Here is a 21,002-nt window from a genome sequence, read left to right as displayed (position 1 = left end):
ATGGAGCTTCTACATATTGTCCCTCAATTGTCTCTCTTCCGCTAGTTCCTTTCCATGCAGCATCAGTTTAAATATCATAGCATTACCGTGCATTGTACTCATTAACCGTTTAACCTATATTATTAGCTTTCTTTACGAATCGGAATGGGATGTGGTGTGTCTGTGCGTATCATGGTTAAATCGATGACAATTTTGAGTTTATTTGCGTTGTTCACTACTCTTCTAATATCCTTCATGAATGGTGTCTGTAGACAGAGGTAAACTATAGGGTTACTCGGTAAATACGACACTTTCACTTCAAAGGAGAAGACTTTTCAACTTCTTGACGAAAAAACACCTGTCTTTATGAGTTGTTCACCTATCACACCTTATGACTATGTTGACAAAGCGTCGACTTATATCTAATTATAATCACAGACGAAATTAATTTAACTCTTTAAGGGTTCAACCGAAACAAAAGAGTTGTTGACCTTTTTCAACTACCATCAAACAAACGCCGAACCACTTGTTGACCAAAATCTCGATTAGCCGTGTTCAAACTGAGTATGTGACAAAGTTGATTAACGCTGGCTGCATTTTGGGGTTTTTGTAAAATATAATTGGTTACAGAATTCCTCGGAGACTTCTAATTGACTTAAATGCGTTTGCTTGCGTATCAATTGTTTGTTTTGCCGTGTACATTAATATTTTATGAAAGACTGTCGTTTGCCTGTTCAAATTATACAAAACAATTGGAAAGAAAAACCAAGTTCTTGAATAAAATGCGTATTAAAAAATCTCGGGCAAAATGATAATGAGTAGTTTTTGTTATGTGCGTTAAATAGTGACTTAATTTTATTTTTTAGTTAGGTACTTGTTCAGTGCAACCGACCCGCTGTAGGAGGTAACCAAATATGGCAAGGTACCCGCTGGATCTTTATCGCACTAACACAGCCATAACAACTTGAACAAAGCAAAATCAATCTCTCCTGACTTGCCTAGCAGGTGACCTAAATAAGTTATTCATGAAAGTAACCAATTATTTCTCTCTAAGACAAAATAAAAGAAATTAATTGTATTACTTGCATTTTAAGCGTGAAACCTCATTTAAATGAAGAGAAACACCAAAAGGAAATTGGGTTTTAAAGTTCATGGTTAAGTGATAAAATTTATTGGATAACTTTCACAGATTCATTGTGTTTCGTCTTTTAAATGTTTTATTTGACACGTTATTTTCAGTATTACAAAAGAATATTTAATAACTTACGTAAGTGTACTTTTCTCTTATCTGCAACACTAGCGCGGTCTTATCAAGGGTTTAGTTTGGTCTTTCGTGTCTCGCGGAAGACTATGATCAACATGAGACTAAATCGCTTTCTCTTTTTAGCATTTCTGGTCATAACAAGTCTTCTCGTGGTGCACAGTAAACCGCTTGCCCAAGATAATGAAGAGAAAGAGCGTTTGAAAAGAAATGAGCCCGAAGAAGACGCACCTGACTCTTCAGGCGAAGAGCAAACGAGTAAGGAAGTTGAAAACCCAGCGGGGGATGAACAAAACGAGCCTACAGAAAAAGGGGATGAAAAACAAAATCAACAGAATGAGCAAAAAATAGATCATGAAAATTCTGTTGAGCAAAACGGTGAAGATGCTTCTACAAACGAAGCGGCTGATGAAGCGGAAGAAAACAGCAAAGATGAAAAGAGGAAAGGTTCCAAGAGATGGCTCCACCATGGGTATGCTGGTTATGGAGGGTGGGGTTATCCTGGCTGGGGTGGAATTCATGGATATGGAATTTATCCTGGTGCATTTGGGCCTGGGTATGGTCTGGGCGCTGGATATGGTCTCGGAGCTGGTCTCGGAGCTGGTCTCGGAGCCGGTCTCGGAGCTGGTCTTAGCTGGCCTGGCTACTGGTATAGGTCTAGCGTACCAAAATACGCGAAAACTCAAGGTTCATCCAAAAAGTTTGGTGTCGAGCATCCTTTGGGCTATGGTCTCGGATATTTTGGTGGTTATGGTGGTTATGGTGGTTATGGCGGTTATGGTATTTATGGCGGTCTTGCCGGCCCGTGGAGTGGATACTATGGTGGGCCTTACGGGTATGGATTTGGTTTTCCAGGATATGGCTTTATGCCAAACCCAGCTTTGTTTCCCACGTCTTTTTTCAGGTCTGGTGTTCCAACAAAATCAGATAAGAAAGGCGCAAACAGAAGAGAAAATGTAGCTAAGAGATTTTATGGTTACGGCCATTTTGGTGTTCCCGCTGGGTTTGGATATCCTGGCTGGGCTAATTACGGACATCCTGGATTCGGTTTTGGAGTTCCTGCCTTCGGTAGCTATAGCCCTTTCCTTGGGTATGGACCTTTCGGTACTTGCTTCTATAAATCCAAAATACCCAAAGACAAAAAGGACAGTAGTAAGGCGAAGCGAGACACATCTGGGAAAGTCCATAAGAAATGCTGTGGAGGATGCGGTGGATGTGGAGGATTCCTGGGCTGCGGAGGCAGCTATGGAGGACTTGGAGGATGTGGAGGATTTGGCCTAGGAGGATGGGGTGGATTAGGCTTAGGAGGATGGGGTGGATTTGGGCATGGCTTAGGATATGGAGGATTTGGCCACGGTGGATGGGGATGGGGCGGTTATGGCTATCCTCTATCTGGTGGGTGGGGCTTAGGAGGCTATGGCGCCTGGGGCCCAGGCTGTGGATTCTACAGATCAAAGGTTTCAGGAGATGATAAACCGGAGAAACCTGAGAATAAATCGAAACGGGAGGCTGATGACAATGAACAAACAGAAGACAAAGCTGAGGAAGAGCAAGCACCAGAAAGCTCAGAAACAAAAGATGACAAGAAAGACAAGAGTAACTGCGGCTGCGCACCACCATCATCGGACAACTCCGGAAACAACAAAGCTGGAAAAAGAAGTTGTTGCGGTGGTTCAGCATACTTGGGATTACCCTTTTATGGAGGTTATGGAGGATACGGGGGATGGTATGGCTCGGGATACGGCTATGGCTATCCTTTCCTAGGGTATGGCGGGCTAGGTTTTGGTTTAGGTTACGGTCGTGGTTTAGGTTATGGAGGATGCGGTTTCCCCTGTGGAGGTTCTCTTGAGGTAAGAACTAAAAAAAATGGATGTTATTAAATTTTTTTAGGATATATTAGAGCAACTTATCATGACGCTTACCATAGGAACTAACAGAACTTACCTGCTTGGTAAGATCTTAGGAGTGAGACAGTCAACATTTCAAATTCCAAATTTTAAATTTCAAGACGTTCTAAGTATCCAATAATTTGCATTTCGATTTCCATGATTAATTTCTAAAGTGAAACGTTGAAGGTTTGTTATAAATACTATCTTTTATCATGCTATAGCGACTGATACCTTTAACACTGTATATGCAGACGATTGAACGTAAGGGCGCATTCATCTGCTGATTTATTTCGCGAAATTAGATTGAGGATCTGAGCCAGAACAACACAGGACAGTAGACTTGGCAATTATTGAGATTTTGAGAGAAGTTATTGTTTCGTTTTCTTAAAAGGCTTTTATAGAATTATGACAAGAAAGTTTACTGAAATTACGCTGAGATAAGCTCGTGTCACTCAATTATCAAAGCGTAACAAAGAAAAACATAAGTAGCAGTAGTTGCTGTCTAAAAAAAAAAAAACGAAACAAAACAGACCAAGTCTTTTAGGGAAATGTCCTTATGATTTGTTTTCATATGAGCCAAGCACAGACGTAATTTCCAACTGCTTGCATTGTTCGACGGTGTCTTTTTTTTCTTTGTATTCGTTGCCTCATGTAAATATCCATATTTTTATTTAACTGAAGTTGAAGCGAGCGAACGCGTTTTTGTGAAACAATTTGAGGTTATAATTATCTATAATAAATAGCTCCGGATTGACTGTTTGGCCTAAACACGGTAGAGGATATTGTAGCCCCATGAGCCGTACTTTCTCTGATTTACAAACTTTAATGAAAAAGAATTTCTAAAATTAAGCTAAAGAGGCTAAAAATGAGATCGGACTCGCGGACCATTCAAAATTTTTTCAGCTATTGGGAGCCATTTATACAAATGATTCTCATTTATTACCCATGTTAACTCGGTGGCGTGTTCTTACCCGTATCTCGAAATGTCAAACACGTTAATAAGAAGCTGATTGGCCCTCTATTTGTATCAAAGATAGTCTTAAGCAGGTAATACCTGTTAGTCGGTAAATCACGAGCCTGCTTTTTCCCTGTTTATACAGCTTTCTTGGTAAATTTCTACTGATACAGCATCTTCGAAGTCTTTCGCGCAGTATAAGCTAATCCCATGTTTCATACTCGTCACACCGACGCCCTTTCTACCTCTTAGTAAGCGGTCTTACGGTTCAGACGAATATACCTTTAAAATCAACAGTAATTTCTCACGTAAATTACGCACAAGCATATTAAAGCCCAAAACTAACCCCTATTTTAACCTTTTTTTATAATACATCTGATTTTCGTGCCAGACTACGCTGGTAACTCCCATTCTCAATTTTTTAGGTAACATAATTACGATTTAGCTGTGAAACCTTACAAATATAAATTTGAAAAATAATTACATTCCTATTTCTCTAACGTTTCATTCTTAGGCCTAACAAATGTATGCAACAACTTCACGCACTTTACTTCTATAGTTACGTGAGCTCGTTTCTGGGCTCTGTAATGTGTTAACTGTGCATTCAAATCTCATTTGCGAGCAATTATACTTTTTATGTCAATCAGGTTGTTGATCCATGTGATTGTGGATACACCACTATGGCTGGTCCTTGCGGTTGTGCTTCTTGCTGTGGAAAGTCAAAGATTTCAAAGGAGGAAAACGATTCTCAGAAAGAGAAAAGGAGCGCCGAAGCTGATAAAAAGAAGCAGTCTAAGCGATGCGGATGTGGAGGTTGTGGAGGTTGCGGAGGTTGCGGAGGAGGATATGGAATAGGTTTTGGTGGGTGTGGTGGCTGTGGAGGATACGGTGGATGTGGTGGCTGTGGTGGTTGTGGCGGATGTGGCGGATGTGGCGGATGTGGTGGGTGCGGCCACGGCGGCTGGGGCGGTCATGGAGATTGGTTTGGTGACGTCGGACACGGGGACTGGTTTGGTGACTTAGGCCATGGCTGCGGAGGATGTGGTTGTGGGGGATGTGGTTGTGGCTGTGGCGGATATGGAGGACATTGTGGATACGGAGGTCATGGATGGTATGGACATGGTGGTTGGGGTGGATGCGGTCATGGTTGTGGTGGCTGTGGTGGCTGTGGTGGCTGTGGTGGCTGTGGTGGCTGCGGCTGTGGAATTTTCCGATCTAAACTTGCCAAGAATGACAAGAAACAAACAGAAAAGCAAGCGAAAGATAGCTCGCAGCCCGCTCAAGATAAGAAAGCAGCACCAGATGCGGGAAAAAAGGAGGAAAAGGCAACTAAAAGGTGTGGACTTTGGGGTGGTTTTGGAGGATGTGGAGGATTCGGTGATCTTGGTGGATTTGGAGGTTGGGGAGTTGGCGATTGGAACTTCGGTGGTTGTGGAGGTCCCTTCGGAGGCTGGGGTGGATATCCAGGTTACGGCTATGGCTATGGAGGCTGTGGTAGCTGTGGAAGCTGTGGAGGTTGTGGAGGCTTTGGGGGATGTGGCTATGGGGGTTATGGTGGCTGTGGAGCCTCTTGTGCTGATGCTGGACCGTGGACATTTTTTAATGGCGGCTGCTGTAAATCTAACGTGGGTGAAAAGGGTTCTTCTGATAGTGCTCATGATGAGAAGTCTCCAGGCAAAGAAGCTGCGCCATTGTCTGTTCAACCAGCTGGGGGACCTACACCTATAGCCAAAGCTGCCGCTGCTGGTGCTGTGAAACCCGGTCAACTAGAACCAGCACCAGCACCAGCACCTGCTAAAACTCGGGATCAACCAGCAGCCCGAGAAAAAGCTTCCAAACGCTACGGAATCCCTGGCTTTGGAGGTTGTGGATACTGCGGGGGCTGTGGACGTGGTTTCGGAGGCTTTGGAGGATGCGGAGGGTTAGGATATGGAGGATTAGGATATGGAGGGTTAGGCTATGGAGGGTTTGGATGTGGGGGATTTGGTCATGGGGGCTATGGACTATTGGGTCATGGATTTGGTTTCCCCGGCGGCTATGGTGGTTATGGCTGGGGATTTCCAGGTTATGGATATGGTTACGGTTTCCCATTAGGTTTTGCTCGATCAAAACTTCCTCAGAAGAATAAAGACGTGAGGCCAAATACTCGTGGGGAAATCCCTGTAGCAGACGGTTATGTACAAAAGAAGAAGCAAACTATTCATCTTGGATATGGTTATGCCAGTGGTGACAACTATCGTCTTGGATATGGATTTGGTGGGATGGGAGGTAGCTAATTCAATTTTTTTCCAAGTTCTTATTTAAAAGTCAATAATCGTAAATGTTTGATTAAGGAAAGAAAAAAATGGCCTGCCGGAATCAATTCTTACTACTTTGTTATTCGGCGACCCCACAGCTGAGGTAGAGAGTAAGTAATGGACTTCCAATGATCGTTAAACTTACTAACCAAAAACAAGTTAACAAGTGTGACTAATAGGATTTAATCCTATTACAGCCAGTTCAATATTTATGTTTTTGTCTTTGCATACATTACAGAATCGTTTTCATCAGCTCTTTTATTAAGAGGTCTTAGTGCAATTTGTATGCAAGATATGGTTATGTTCGCCTTTCCTAGGTTTAGCTGGCTATCATGGAGTTGGTGGCGTTACTGGAACATCCGTCTATCGCTCTAAGATTCCAAAAACGAGTGTAAAGGGCTTTAAAAGATGGGGCTGGGGACATGGTGGGTATGGCGGACACGGATTCGGTCATGGTCATGGAGGATGGGGATATGCGGCACCTTATGGTCATCCCATTACCCATCCGGGATTCACAAGCATCGGATTTCCTGGACATGCCCTGGCAACATTTGACGTCAAGAACAGCATCGCTCAGAAGCGGGGAAAACAAAAGCGACAGATAGTTCCCTTTGGTGCAGTGAGTCCTGGTCCACTGGCTTTACCTGCCACTCTGCCTGCTCCACTTCCTGCTCTTGCACCTCTGGCTTTGCCTGCTACATACCATGCTCCTGTGTATGCCCCAGTTGCACATCCTGTTGCCGCTGTCCCTTCCTACGCCGCTGTGCCCGCAGCAGGCGCACTACCAGCGACTGCTTTACCTGTTGGCTGTGAGTAGACTTTCTTTGTGTTTGTTGCGCCTCCTGGTCTCACGACAAAGTTTTGAATTTTATTGACGTCACTGCTATGATTGATAAGGTCAATGGTAAATTGTGGTCGATCTGATTTTTACAATAACATCTCATGTGCGTGCTGTTCTTGTTGTTTTAATTTGTGTTATGTAATGACTTCTACAACAAAATATGATTATCAAAATGAATTACATGACCATAGATTCTGGTACCCTGAACTGTTATAACCCACTTAGTTTTAAATTTTGTGCCGTTTGTATTGGCATCGCTATGTATTTCGTCGCGGTCATCTACTTCCAACCTTGCGAACCGAGAACCGACTTTCTTTTACCGTGCCTTTTCTTTCACCTAGACAAGTTCTTCTCCAAATGTTACTCCGGGTATACCGGTCATAAAAGTCGGAATTTCGTCACTGGCCACTTTTCAGAAATTTGCAATTGTTTTACGGAAGTAAACTTCTTCTCCGATATGGCGTGGATTGCTCAGCATTGCGTTACATGTTGCATCATTTCTATCTTCGATTGTTCTCGACTAATGAGCGCGCGAGAATTTTCACAATAATTGTTATTATTATTATTATTATTATTACTGTAATTATTATCACTGTTTCCCTATTGAATGTCATAGCATGTTAACATGGGCTTATCTGATTAAATTATAGTGCACCTTGGTGGACCAGCCGTTGCCGGACTGGCGCTAGGCCGCTCTAATATGCCACAAGGTTTTGGACCTTTTGGTAACATAAAAAGATCCGAAATGCCAGAAAAATGATTCAACACTTTATAGGTGAGGAAAGCTCAAACGGTAACTGAACTTGCAAGCTGGCCCCCACTCAAGGGTTTGTTCAGCCATGTATTAAATAGGCAAACACGTCAGCTCTTCTAGTCTTCTCATTTTATTTTTGTCATTCTTTGGTCTTGGTAATGTTGCCATGACGACCCCGAAGCGTATAGCATGAATTTTATTTTTTATCAGTTTGGCCTCTATTTGCTTTAACAACAACCCTCTTCAGATTAAATGGCGAAGATGATTGACTCTGCAATTGCTGTGACTCGTGTTCGTGTGAACAGTAACTGCTCCTTTCCTGTTACATACGTTCTTTTCCGCATCTTTTTTTGTCGTCGAATGCCCTGTATTCTCTTTATTATTTCTAAGAGTAGAATGTGTGAAAAAGAATCCCAGTTAGATGAATACTCGTTGAAAATGACTCACCATGATATCAAAGCTGCATTTATCACTTCTGCAGAACTTATGCAAAGAGAGAGAGTTCGAAACGCGGTTAACTGTATGACCGTGACTTCCGTTAATTTATTTTTTGGTACCTTACATAGATTTCTCTCAAAACTCTTCTCGATAGACTCGGTGCTTTCCCTTCCCATCCACAGAGCTTAGTATCCCGTAGAGAAAAAAGAGAGACAAAAGGAAGGGATGGAGGAGGGGATCAGCTTTTTAGTCAAAGAAAATTGATGTCTTCTCTCATCTTCTTCTCTGTAAAATTGTTCTTTTCTCTTGCAGGTTGAAACAAAGAACGTAGAAACTTCATCGTAGAAGAAATCACAAGAAAGAAATGAATTTTTGTTTTGTATCGTTAAAGGAAAGAGCTTTGTTAAGAAGTGTTATGGTTCATTTTTTTAATTATCTACACGGTGCAGTCATGTTCCTGATCTGCACACAGACAGTAAATAATTTACCAGAAACGTTTTTAATTTCAAGTTGTCAAAAATAAAGTGACATCACTGATTTACATATGATTGGTTACTCTTCTTCTCCATTCTCATTCTTTTAATTATCAAAATGGATGTCCTTGAATGAGAGTATAGGACAATTCAGTGTCAATCATGGTCGGTCTTAAAGAAAAAAAAAAGATTATTTGACATTATGACGTGTCATGACGGCTGAGAGATTAATAATTACTTTTATCTAGGGCCGGCAAATGTTTATGAAATGTACTAGCACGTTAGCTGTTCTGAATTTTTCCCCTGAAACCGTTGAGGGTTAGAAGAGGCTGTGTGTGTCTATAACCGTAAACGAGGTTTTTCCGTCATTACCTTTGTTAAAGTTTGTTCTTCTGACCACCCATATTCCCTTAACGATGCTTGCGTATCCCCTTTTATCATCCATCAGCGTTCCCTTATAACGTTTAGCGAACTAACCCGTAAGCGAGACGACTTGTGGGCGCAACTGACCCATAAGCGAAATGACTTGTGGGCATACCAACCATTAGCAAGATGACTTGCGTTCGGGAGTCAAGATGGATGCGCCAATATCATCATAGAGAAGCAGATTAACAAGCAAATAAAGAAAAGAAAACTTTTAACTGATAGAACTTGCTCAAAGAGCACTTGCCCTTCACCAGCTGCAAAAACAGCAGTAGGAAATCCTTCACCAGTGGACCAGAGGACACTGATATACTTTGCACATAGTTTGTTACGTTGGTTGGTTATTACATTATTTTGATAATAAAATTTGACTTGTGGTTGGTCCCTTGTAAGTGCTAGTTTCATTTGTAGAGAGAAAAATGGAGTACAAAAAAAAAACACGATACCTTAATAATGGTGCAGAATTTTTATTGCACTCCTTCATTTTCAAGTGCGCAAAAAGATATGAGCCCCACCTTATTTGCACTAAGGCAATCCTTTCCTTCCCTGTTATAAATGAACGGACCGTAGGAAATTTGTATACAATGTATTCCTTTTATCACTGTGATGTGCTTCAGACCTTTTAATTGTGCGTTTGGACTGCGACTATCCCGCGTTTATCACGCGACGGACGACCGGGGTAAACTGGGAACGAAAATGAAGTAAAGATGTTACGCGCGTGTTCGCGATTGACGCACTCTCCTTGGCGCGTAACAAACATTTTGGTTTTTCTTCATTTTCAAAGCCATTAGACTGAAAATTTCACTTTCAGCTCCATTCCGTTTTGAAAACGTGTCTATCCTCGTTCAATTTCAAGTAAATGGTGTCAACGGTTGTGGCCCTCAGAAAACATGGAGGAAGCGTTTACGATGGTAAGACACTGACAATCGACTGTTCTTTAATTTGCCAAACTTAAGTTTGGGTGAAATGAAGTTAAAGTGCTCTTAACGTGATAAAATTGTTCGGTAAAATTTCCGCACAGCCCCATACTATTGTAAAACAAATCCGTTTTCCCAATGGAAATGTATTGTTTTTGTCATTGTTTTCTCTATCCAAGAACTGAATGCATAATGTAGTATGGGGCTGTGCGGAAATTTTACCTTTGAAATGTAAGCTTACAAGTCTGAAATATAACAATATTTTGATACAATCACAAACTTCAGTGGGTTTGCATTCAAACGTCTTACTGATCTGCTGGCCCCATTACGTCTAAATTATTCTATCTTGTCTTAAGTAGAAGATCAAATTATCGGTATGTTTAGTACAAAAGAATTAGCAAAGTTGAATCCGTGATTAAATCACCATTCATTTTTTACGATAGTGTAACTTCTGCTTCTTTGTTTCTCAGCTTTTTTGCATGCACTTTTCTACATGCATATATTTACAATTGTTTTGCAATGTGTATGTGTGTCTTACTTGTGTTTATAATTTTGTCTTTCAATTAATTTTTTCCCGTTATTTTTTTAATATCAGTACTGTTTTGTCTGTTTATCCAACCTATAAATTGATACTCTCCACTTTTTCTCTCTCTTTTATGCTTCTATGGTGGTGAAATAACTCAATAAAAAAAAGATTTACTACCAAGCTATGAATGAGAAAGAGTGTGGATGATTGATGTGTTGATTTTGGGGGAAAAAAGGCTTAATCCTTTGGATATCAGGATCAGTGTAGTTATTCTCCCCACTTGCTGCCATTCATTTCCTTGTACCAGTAATTAAGAAAAAAAAATTTGGTGTTACTGTTATATTGAGCTTACACCTTTTAGTTCATTAGCTTTCCTTTTCTCAACATCAGTTTGCAGGATAATGTCTTGAATTTACATGGTGAAGTTATTTGTTTACTGTATTTGGGAGTTAAGTAGGGTTAACCAAACTTCCTGCAGTTATTAGTAAGTTCCAAAAGATTGATTGTTTTTTCAGTCTAGTTGGGATCTCTCACTATTCTGTCACTATTCTAGCATGTTAGCCATGCTTAAGTTTTGTTGTGCAACATTTGCCCTGGTTTTCAACTAGGAGACTCAGAGGTCATTGAAAATATTAGCTAGTAGGAGAAAACACAGGACAAAGGAGGAGAGCCATGCAAGATCATTAAATTTAACTTTTTTCCAGTAGCTCTTATTAGGAGAAAAACAAACAAACAAAAAACATAATAGGGGTTACTGATTTGATATATCTTTAGTTGATTATTACCTATTTCCTATTTATATATTAGACCTAAATATTTTTTATATGGTTGAATTATAAAATTTTCGTCCTTCCATGTATCTTCTGTAGAACTGATTTCATCATGGGAAGGTTTTCCTCAGCTCCAAGGTACTGAGAAATACCTTAACAGTGGTATTCTAGTGGAGCAACTGTACTTGAGTAGGTGTTGGAGAAAATAACAGCGCTAATTGTTTGTCAAACATCCAAGGTGAGTAGTTCAGTAATGTTTGAAAAACACTAAGCTAAGTTTAGTCATTGAACATGGTTTCTCAGCATTGTTCTTTGTATCCTGTATCTTGCATGAGAGGGATCACAATAACTCCATGTGATTACACATGCAAGTATTTCAATATTATGGCAGATTTTTTTTTCTCAATCAGTGGACAACCTTACCCCTTTACACTCTAACAATTTAGTATGTATATTTCCCAAACTGTTCTCTTTTTTACATTTTTTAAGGTGCTGAGAAGGAGAGTTTGTTATGCTATCAACAGATTCTTTAGTTGATGATCATTACCTTTATCCTCTTGACTCTAATGTGCGATTCAGGGGTGATTTTGTACTTAAGAAGAAATACATGCTAGTCATTTTTCAGTGGTAAAAGCTGGTTAACAAGTAAAAATGGTCTTTAACTATTAAATGAGCAGGATATCCTATCTTTTTATTTCATGATTTTGATGTAAAAATTATCCCCATAAAGGCACATTGTGGAAAAATATAAAAGGAAATTGATAGGAAGGAAAAAAGGATACATGTATGTATAACTCAAAGCTTGCACAAAACTGTTACTCAAGGGTGCAAGTTTCCTTGAGTTGAGTTGATGTTGTTTGAAGATTGCAATTTTTTTTCCAAGAATTATATATCACATTGTTTCATATACTTGAGAAGTATTTCCTGGCAAGTGTCTTTTCAAGTAATATACGTTGTACTTAAACCCTTGCCTCTAGCTACAGGCAGCAAAATGTAACATGAACCAGTTGCAAAACCCACATATTAGTACCAGTACAGGCATAAATGGCTATTTACTCACAAATGAGATGTAATGAGCCAATCTTACCTTATCATATCTCTTTAGCGAGTACTTAATGGCCCTCTTTTCAATTAAATTATTTTTCAAAGAGATTGGTGCAGAAACCTTTTAAAGAAGTTTCAAAGGAGTCACTCAGTAACTTTATTCAAGAGGAATTACCTTTCACTGACATAATTATAGTAGTATAGTAGTTTCACATAATGTTGGAACCTTGTTTCTACAGTTGACCCTTTTTATTTCCTTTGGGAGCCAATGCTGCAGCCTTTGATAAGTCAGATTTACAAATTGCCAAAACAAGTTAACAATACCAATACAGGTAGAACTTTCTTATGTTTCAATTACTTTGTTTGAATCATTATTTATACCAGATGGTTTTATTTTTCACAGCCATTACAGTTTGTGAAAAGATTAATGTTTTGGATTTAACCTTTGAGTTGAGAGCTATTGTCACACACAAGTGGCTCCTTTTGGACCCATTGATTTAATATTTAAGTTCAATGACCAATATTTTACAGCCTAAATTTTGCTGTGCTGGTTTTTTCATATTACTGGCAGTAGTAGTCATTTATAATTTTTTATGAAATGAACTGGACTATGGTTAAGCCAGTTAAGTGCACATGATGTATGATTTTAGGCTGGTTATAAAGTGATGTCTTAGATGATTTTCAATTTCTATATGGGGATTTGAGGGAAAACTTATTAAAAAAATCTTTGCTATCAGCCAGACCTCTTTCTTTGGGAAAAAAAATTCAGAAGCAAAGTTTAAGGCTCCCCTAAAGTAGCTGGGCTTTCACAGGTGAATAGACATGGAAGTACTACAATTTAAAATATTATTTTGTTCTTGGTTTTTAATCATGATTTTATTTTGATTTCTGGAGACTGGTTATGACTATCATACATGTAAGTGCTATATCAAACAAAAATGAGGAAAGTTATGATCCAATCAGCAATGAAATACTAGTTATTGGTGCATGAATTTGCCAAGAGATTACATTCACTACAAGTACAGATACACCTCACTCAGTGAAACCAGAAATCCACAATTTGATGAATTTATAATACAATGTCAACATGCATGAAGCCAACGAGTCAACATACACATAGGCAATGAATCAAACCAAAAAACCCAACAATTGCAGGATGAAAACTGGTCTATTTAATACCTTACCTCACTGGCACACTTTCATTGAATCTAAAGCTTGTCCTCTCATTGTAAAATGGACTTAGCATTTCATCTGATGAGTTTCCAAGAATTATATTTAACTTAAAAGGAGCTTCTCAGTTGACTCTAAATAAAACGTTCTGCTTTTGTTGTTGAAATGTCAGCTACAGTCAACATAGAGACTACAGCTCTAACTGAGGGAGGTCAAGAAAATTGTCCAACTGACATATCCATCTTTTGGTATGGATGATCCACTCATTGACTTCAATTGTACTGTCCTGTACATATCTTTGGTATGTTTTTATTTGTTGAAAGGGAAAGAAGGAGGAAAATTTAGGTTTAAGGTTCGCAAAAAGAAATAAAAGCTCTCTGTTTAGCACTAAATGTCTTGAATACTGAATTCATTAAGAAGATTAACTGAGATCAGATGCCCATAATCTTTTACATTTTAAATTATATTTTCTTGTGGAACAAAAGTTGTTTTAGCCAAAGGCCAATTCTTTTATTCTTTGTTTGACCACTTGAACAGTTTTAATTCCATATTAAAGTTGCAGTTAAGTTAAGTTAATGGTCCATTATAATGTACATTACACACCAAAAGTGATAACCTCTTCTTTAAGTTGCATTTGTGGCTAACTGCAAATTTTCAACAAAAATTAATAAAACTCAGCAGCGCTATTGATTTTGGGACTTGAGTTTGTGTTTTCTGTAAGTGGCATGATAGCTTTATTATCTACATTTTAATGGTGAAAAAGTACACTTGATTTATATGTTGCAAGTGTACTTGCAGATGTCGATGCAAAAAGGAAAAGTTATGGTTCAAAACAAATGTGCTCTGTATGTGAAGGAGTTATATGATTTGTCAATATAAATAATTATAAAGTTTAACATTCTTGAAAAAGTTTCCCACACAGCAGAGTAATACTTGATAAAATTTTAAGGCACAGATAAAATTTTAAGGCACAGAAGCTTAAGTCGAGCAGTAGGGAAAAATAGACATGATCTCAAAATTGTATTGAGTTTATGATTTTACAAAGGGCTCACCTGACAGAAACCACTCCCAACCTAGCATTGACTTTTAATATCCACGGAATGTGTAATTCCAGGGCAGTCAAAATTTTGGAAGCTTCCAAATAAAGGGAATGACCTTAGTGCTTCAGAGGACCCCAAAAAGTCTTTACAATGATGATTGTTTTGTCAGTTGCAGGACTTCATGTGAATTATAGGTTACTAAAGAATCATCTTCTGTAAATGTAAAATATAAATACAGCTTCCCAGTGACATTATGCCTTAGTCTACAAAACATTCAGTCTTCCCAAACAAAAAGCATTACAAAGGCTTTCTGAAAGTGTTTTATTTATTTATCAAATTACAAAATAAAAATGGGATTGGTGGTCTTCCTAGGTCTGGCAGATTTTTCTCACTGAATTATTTACTCAACATGCAGTTGCAAGAGTGATTGAATCCTGTTGTAACAATCTAAATTCAAGGAGAGTTAAGAATTTGACAACAATGACTGAAAAGTATATTTTAGTGACAAACGTGAATCAAACTTGCATGTAAGATTTTGACAATTGGCTAATAATAGTCCATTTATGAGCATCTCTATTGACAGTCAAACCTGTGTTAAGGATCACCTTATTAATCGGTCACACTGTATTAAGGGGTTGTTAGCAAAGTCCGAAATTTATTCCCCTGAATCACTGAAAATTTTGCCTCTATTAATCGGTCACCTCTATAAAGCAGCCATGGTCACCCTCAACTGAGTCCCAATGGCCTGTTTGCATCATCTTCCACTTGTATTGAATGCTCAAACTAGGAATAATCTTTCAAATAATTTTAAATCCATGTTTCTCTCCCAAAATTAAAGTAAGTAGTATTTTTTGAAAAAGATCCTGTACATTAAGTGCAAGATTATGGCCTATAGTGCCATTGTGTATCATTTTTTATAATACTCTTTTTTATAATACCTCTGTAATGTGGAACCTGTATTAGACAATCAACCTGCCACCACACCATTCTCTGTGAGTGACTGTTTAGTTTAAGTTAGATTGTACACCCATACCCATATGTTAGAGCATGTCCTAGAGCATATGCCAGGGTTCTTAGTATTTCAAGCGAGTCTTCGTGCCAATATATTACATGCAAGTTTTGTTAGTTTTTTTCTACAAATGTGGTACCAAAACCGTAAATTTTTATGTGTAAGGTAGGGGCTTCCTTTCATTTGACTTTTATTGATCCTAAAATTTGAGGAGAGAAATCATTATTTGATGAAGTCATATACTGTTTAGGTTTTATAGAAGACAAATCTGCAATTGACGTTGTAATTTCTCTATTATTAGGTTCCTTTCTTTGAAAAATTTTGCCATTAGCATTATTGTCACGAGACCCTTCTTTTCCTTCAGTATCTAAAATTTGAGGGGAAAGGTCATCATTTAACAAAGCTGTGTGCCCTTTAGGTTTTATATTGAATGACTCGACAGCCATTGTTACCATTTCTCTGTTGTCATTTTCTTTCCCTTTAGATACTTTACCATTGATTTTACTGTCACCAGAACCTTTCCTTTCCCCAGCCTCTTTCCCACCAATTTTCCAACTAAAGGAGTATCCACCTCCACTTCCTTTTCCGCCTCCTTTCTTACCTTCTTCTCTTCTTCCCTCTACTTCTTCACCTCCTCCCCCTCCTCCTTCCCCACCTGTTCCACCTTTACCGCCACCAACACGTCCACTAACAACTCCTCCGCTAACTCCCACTCCACCACCTGCCTCTATGCTAATAGTACCTCCACCTGCTGCACCTCCACCGCCACCTGCACCTCCACCAGCTTCACCAGCTCCACCACCACCAGCTGTTTTCTCAGCACCTCCTCCTCCAACACTTGCTGCTCCTCCACCACCCTCTCCTCCACCAATTCCTCCTCCACCAGCCTCCCCTCCACCAGCTACTCCTCCACCACCCTCCTTACCACCAGTTCCTCCTCCTCCAGCCCCTCCTCCACCTCCAGCTCCTCCTCCTCCACCAGTTCCTCCTCCAGCAGCTACTCCTTCACCAGCTCCTCCTCCAGCAGCCACCCCTTGACCAGCACCTCCTCCACCAGCCACCCCTCCAGCAGCCCCTCCTCCACCAGCTCCTCCTCCACCAACTGCTCCCCCACCGGCTGCTTCACCACCAGCTGCCCCTCCACCAACCCCTACACTAGCCTCTCCACCACCAGCTTTCCCTCCACCAGCCGCTCCTCCACCTCCCCCTTCTCCACCAGCAGCTCCTTCACCACCACCTCCTCCACCAGCAGCCCCTCCACCACCAGCTCCTCCACCACCAGCTCCTCCACCACCAGCTCCTCCACCACCAGCTCCTCCACCACCAGCTCCTCCACCACCAGCTCCTCCACCACCAGCTCCTCCACCACCAGCTCCTCCACCACCAGCTCCTCCACCACCAGCTCCTCCACCAACAGCTCCTCCACCAACAGCTCCTCCACCACCAGCTCCTCCACCACCAGCTCCTCCTCCAACAGCCCCTCCTGCACCAGCTCCTCCTCCAACTTTCCCTTCTCCACCTGCAGCTTCACCAGCTTCTCCTCCACCAGCTTCCCCTCCACCAGCCCCTCCTCCACCAGCCCCTCCTCCACCAGCTTCTCCCCCACCAGTTCCTACTCCACCACCTCCTCCTTTACCAGCTGCTCCACCACCAGCTGCTTCCCCGCCAGCTGCTCCCCCACCAGGTCCTCCTCCACCAGTTCCACCCCCACCTGTTTTACCACCAGCTGCCCCCCCACCAGCTGCTCCTCTGCCAGCTTCACCACCAGCTCCTCCACCAGCTGCACCCCCACCGGCTTCACCACCAGCTGCTCCTTCACCAGATTTACCACCAGCTGTCTTTCCACTTCCTTCTCCCACACCAGCTGAGGGAGGAAGTCCTAGCCTATCTGTTAGCCAGGATGGTAGCCAGAGTTTTGGTCCTTCACCAGGTGGTAGAGGAGCTGGAATAGGCTTAGATACGATCAAAGTTGGCATCATCCAGACGTCTTCCAGTTTTTTTCCTCCAGGATTACAACAACAAGGACAGCATGGTGGCATCATACATGACTGTGGTTGACATGGTAAGCAATCCGAGCAGGAACAACCACATGCCGATGGATTAAAACACGCACCACCTCCGCCTCCACAGGGCATAAAACATACGGATCCGTCTTGCGATGGAGAATCGCCTGACTGATCCTCATTTAATTTCTCTTTCTCTTTTCCATTACCTTTAGGCTTACTCTTGTTGTCCTGCGTGCCTTTAAAGTGATGATCCTCATTGTCGCTTCCCATGTCAGGCTCTGCGCTATCGTCAGTCCCACCATCGTTTTCATAATCATTAAGCCTTTTCAATGCGTTTTCTAAAATCTCGTATAGTTTCTTAAAATTTTCTCTTGAAATAGAATGAAGAGGACCTTCAGGTTTTTCTTCTTCCGTTCTCTTCGTAACAGAAAAACCATGACCGTATCTTTGAATTAACAGTACTTTTTTCGAAAAAGGTCGTGAGTCCTCGATTGCCTTAATAACCAAACCATTGAAATTTTTGATATGTTGTAGAAGTTTAAAGAACGCAACGTAATTATATTCACTTGATTTGTTATTGTATATTCCAACGGTGAAACACTGAAACTGAGTCAATACAATAGCAAACTTGAGAACTTCATACATTTCAGTCCATATTTCTCCCAGTTCCTCTTCCCCTTTGTGTGAAATTTCGACTGCATTGTTCAGCTAACAGTAGGGAATTCCTTGCTATGATGCCATAGGTACTTTCTTATACAAAGCATGTTTTCAAAGTTTTCTTCTTCACTTAGTGAAACGATGAAAGAGAAAAAAATGTCATGACTTTTTACCACCTTGACTCCTAGTGTTATCGAGTATGTAAGTTAACAGGTCTCTCTATTGTCAAAGACTTTGGGTTATCAATCATTCATGCCCAGATCTAGAAGGCGTTTGAACAATGTATAAGATTAAGAAAGATTGAGAAAGATTGTAAAGTTTGCGGCGCTCGGTCTTGACCACTGAGCTGCTGATAATTATTAATAAGAGAACCAAGATTGTCAAATCTGTGATGAATGGATTGGTCGAGATTAGCTGTACATTTTTAAATGAATGAATTATTTGCTTCGAGTAACATGCTCTCAAAAAGGTCACTTATTTAGTAAACCTTCGCCTAGTTAAATGAAACGCTTTTAATTAACAAATTATTTGCTAAATGTTATAAAGTGATCATCAAACTCTCGGACCTATCTCCTTTTCCGACCTAAGTAAACTCCACAATGTGGATGGCCACATTTTGCTTTTGCCTTTAAAGGTTTCATTTTAAATTTCGGTGGAGTGTATTTAACCTTGTACATTATCATCGGACGCATTAAGCAACATCCAGCGCAACCACAAAGAGGAAAGTAAGGGAAAGATGGCTTCGGTTTGGAAGACTTATCCTTTACTTTCGTTCCTCGTCCATCTTTCGATGTGTTTTGACTTAAACTCTTCAGACTGCCCAAAGCCTTTTCCAATAGTTTGCAAACTGTTTTTATCTTAAGTGAGTCTGGATTTCTTGTAGCGACATAGCTTCCGGCTCGTTTCCCGCTTCTTGGGCCTAAACTCCGTTCCACTTTACCACTGTGTAGACGTCTTGTGCTATTGCAAGAACTTAAGCCAATTTTCTGTGAATTTTTTTCTTGAGAAAATGCGGTAGAAGCACAGTTAGTCTCAGGAGTTTCACAACCAATGCTTTCGATTGCTGAACAATAGCCAGGTTGAGTTGAAACAATGCTCAGGCAACAAAACGTTAAACGCCAGAGACTTTTCTTAAGCCATTTTTTCGTCGACAGCGATGTCATCCTCCTATTTTTTCTTGAAATATCTTTCATCATCTAGCTTCTAAGTTCCAAGTGAATCCACTTATAGAGCTCTAGTGTTTGGATTTATATTTAAGTAAGCTTAAAGGAATTCAATTGTATTGTTTACTACGGGTAGATTTCACAATTACTGATACATATACATATGGATTTGCGAATGCACAGAATGGAAAGTTAAATGTTATTTCAGAGCCTTTAATTCCTTTACAATTTCAAAAAAGTTTACGAATCGCCGAAAAAAATCAACTCATGCTCTTCCACTCTCTGTTTTATCGCTACCCGTTTTCCTCTCTTAGCCTACACCCACCAGCATCAATTCTAAGCCATTTAAGATAAACTGTTAGATTAAATACATTTGGTGAAAAAACCTTTCTACGAAAAAGCAGTTCCATATTGCAAACTACTTGACAGTAGATTACAGGGGAAATCATTACAACTTGCACGAGTAGAGGAAACGTAAGTCTTCACTGCTTAAAATTATTTATTAGACAAAATGTGATTTTTGCAGTATGTATCGTTAAGGCAGGAGGAAAACTTTTAAGACCTTAAAGCTAAATTTTTTTTCTAAGCCTTAACTTTCTGCGCTGCAAAACCGAATCTTCCGTTCGCTAAACGTCTTCAACCTGCATCTTCGACATTAAAGCGCGTCATTTTTTTTCGTTAGAGTCAGTAGATACCCATAGCAGATGGCAGCTAGCAGATAGATAGCAGCTAGTATGTCATTAAGACGCTGTTGATTTTCTTTTACAAAGCTAACAGGATTCCTTGTTTTTTCCAGCGACACCGGACCAACTTCAACAGCACGGTCTATTTCGGGGTAAAGTAAAGTCTTTTATTGCTACACACAGGTGGTTAAAATAAGTCGAGAATGCAATAAATCAGGACCCTGGCAACATCAGCAGATAAAGTGGATTAACGTTTGGGATCAAGAAATACAACAAGAAGAGGACATATAGAGGCGTAATGCAAAGGCAACAGATCATCTAAATGTAAGTTGTGGAAAGGCGACAAGCTCAGTTTTATTTTTTTTCCAAGTAAAGTTGTCATGCAAGTTTCTGTATGGGTTCGAACGAGAGCTTTAAATTTGTGAACATTGGCAACAAGAAGTACACCCTTAAGTTCGGTTGATTGACAGGATGGCCTGCGTAACAAGTTTATGAATACTCCTATTAACTTGATGTCTGTTAACTGAAAGATATAAAGTACAATGTCGGTGATGTTATACAGTAAGCGTGCAACCCATCTCTCCATAAACGTCCATGGTATTAAGCCTTCTTCCAAACAAGAGAAAAATACTTCTATGGCCATAACTTACGTTATTTCGAAAGGATTATGGATTGTTTCCTGATAAAGTTACAAAAGGGGACTTGGG

The 21,002-nt window shown here is 40.2% G+C and overlaps 2 protein-coding genes and 1 long non-coding RNA gene across 3 annotated transcripts; all 3 read left to right on the top strand.

Annotated features, from left to right (window-relative positions):
* The first annotated feature begins 1,253 nt into the window (after positions 1–1,253).
* On the top strand, positions 1,254–8,957 carry LOC113672973 (uncharacterized). Its single transcript, XM_027189323.2, has 5 exons — positions 1,254–3,090; positions 4,732–6,352; positions 6,699–7,190; positions 7,873–7,997; positions 8,727–8,957. Exons 1-4 carry the CDS (start codon positions 1,330–1,332, stop codon positions 7,980–7,982), a joined length of 3,984 nt encoding a protein of 1,327 aa, XP_027045124.2. The 5' UTR covers positions 1,254–1,329; the 3' UTR covers positions 7,983–7,997; positions 8,727–8,957.
* Positions 8,958–9,994: 1,037 nt separating this feature from the next.
* LOC113672979 (uncharacterized) lies at positions 9,995–13,303 on the top strand. Its single transcript, XR_016183676.1, has 3 exons — positions 9,995–10,221; positions 11,623–11,761; positions 12,013–13,303. It is a non-coding gene; the product is annotated as an uncharacterized LOC113672979 (long non-coding RNA).
* Positions 13,304–16,824: 3,521 nt separating this feature from the next.
* On the top strand, positions 16,825–20,618 carry LOC149050011 (uncharacterized; the record flags this gene model as incomplete). The annotated part of the gene is made up of 2 exons (XM_089192000.1): positions 16,825–17,848; positions 20,409–20,618. A coding segment is annotated over one exon (1,020 nt), but the record flags the coding sequence as incomplete, so codon positions are not given.
* Positions 20,619–21,002: the final 384 nt, after the last annotated feature.

Source organism: Pocillopora damicornis, chromosome 2 (assembly GCF_964200805.1).
Source record: "Pocillopora damicornis chromosome 2, jaPocDami1.2, whole genome shotgun sequence".
Classification (NCBI taxonomy): domain Eukaryota; kingdom Metazoa; phylum Cnidaria; class Anthozoa; order Scleractinia; family Pocilloporidae; genus Pocillopora; species Pocillopora damicornis.
This window is presented reverse-complemented; position numbering and strand designations above follow the sequence as displayed.

What these genes read in the sequence shown, in the direction of transcription:
- LOC113672973 (XM_027189323.2), top strand. Translation starts at nt 1,330, where the DNA reads ATGATCAACATGAGACTAAATCGCTTTCTCTTTTTAGCATTTCTGGTC. An exon ending in TGGATTTGGTGGGATGGGAG is followed by an intron (nt 6,353 to 6,698) that starts GTAGCTAATTCA and finishes CGCCTTTCCTAG; the next exon opens with GTTTAGCTGGCTATCATGGA. An exon ending in GACTGCTTTACCTGTTGGCT is followed by an intron (nt 7,191 to 7,872) that starts GTGAGTAGACTT and finishes ATTAAATTATAG; the next exon opens with TGCACCTTGGTGGACCAGCC.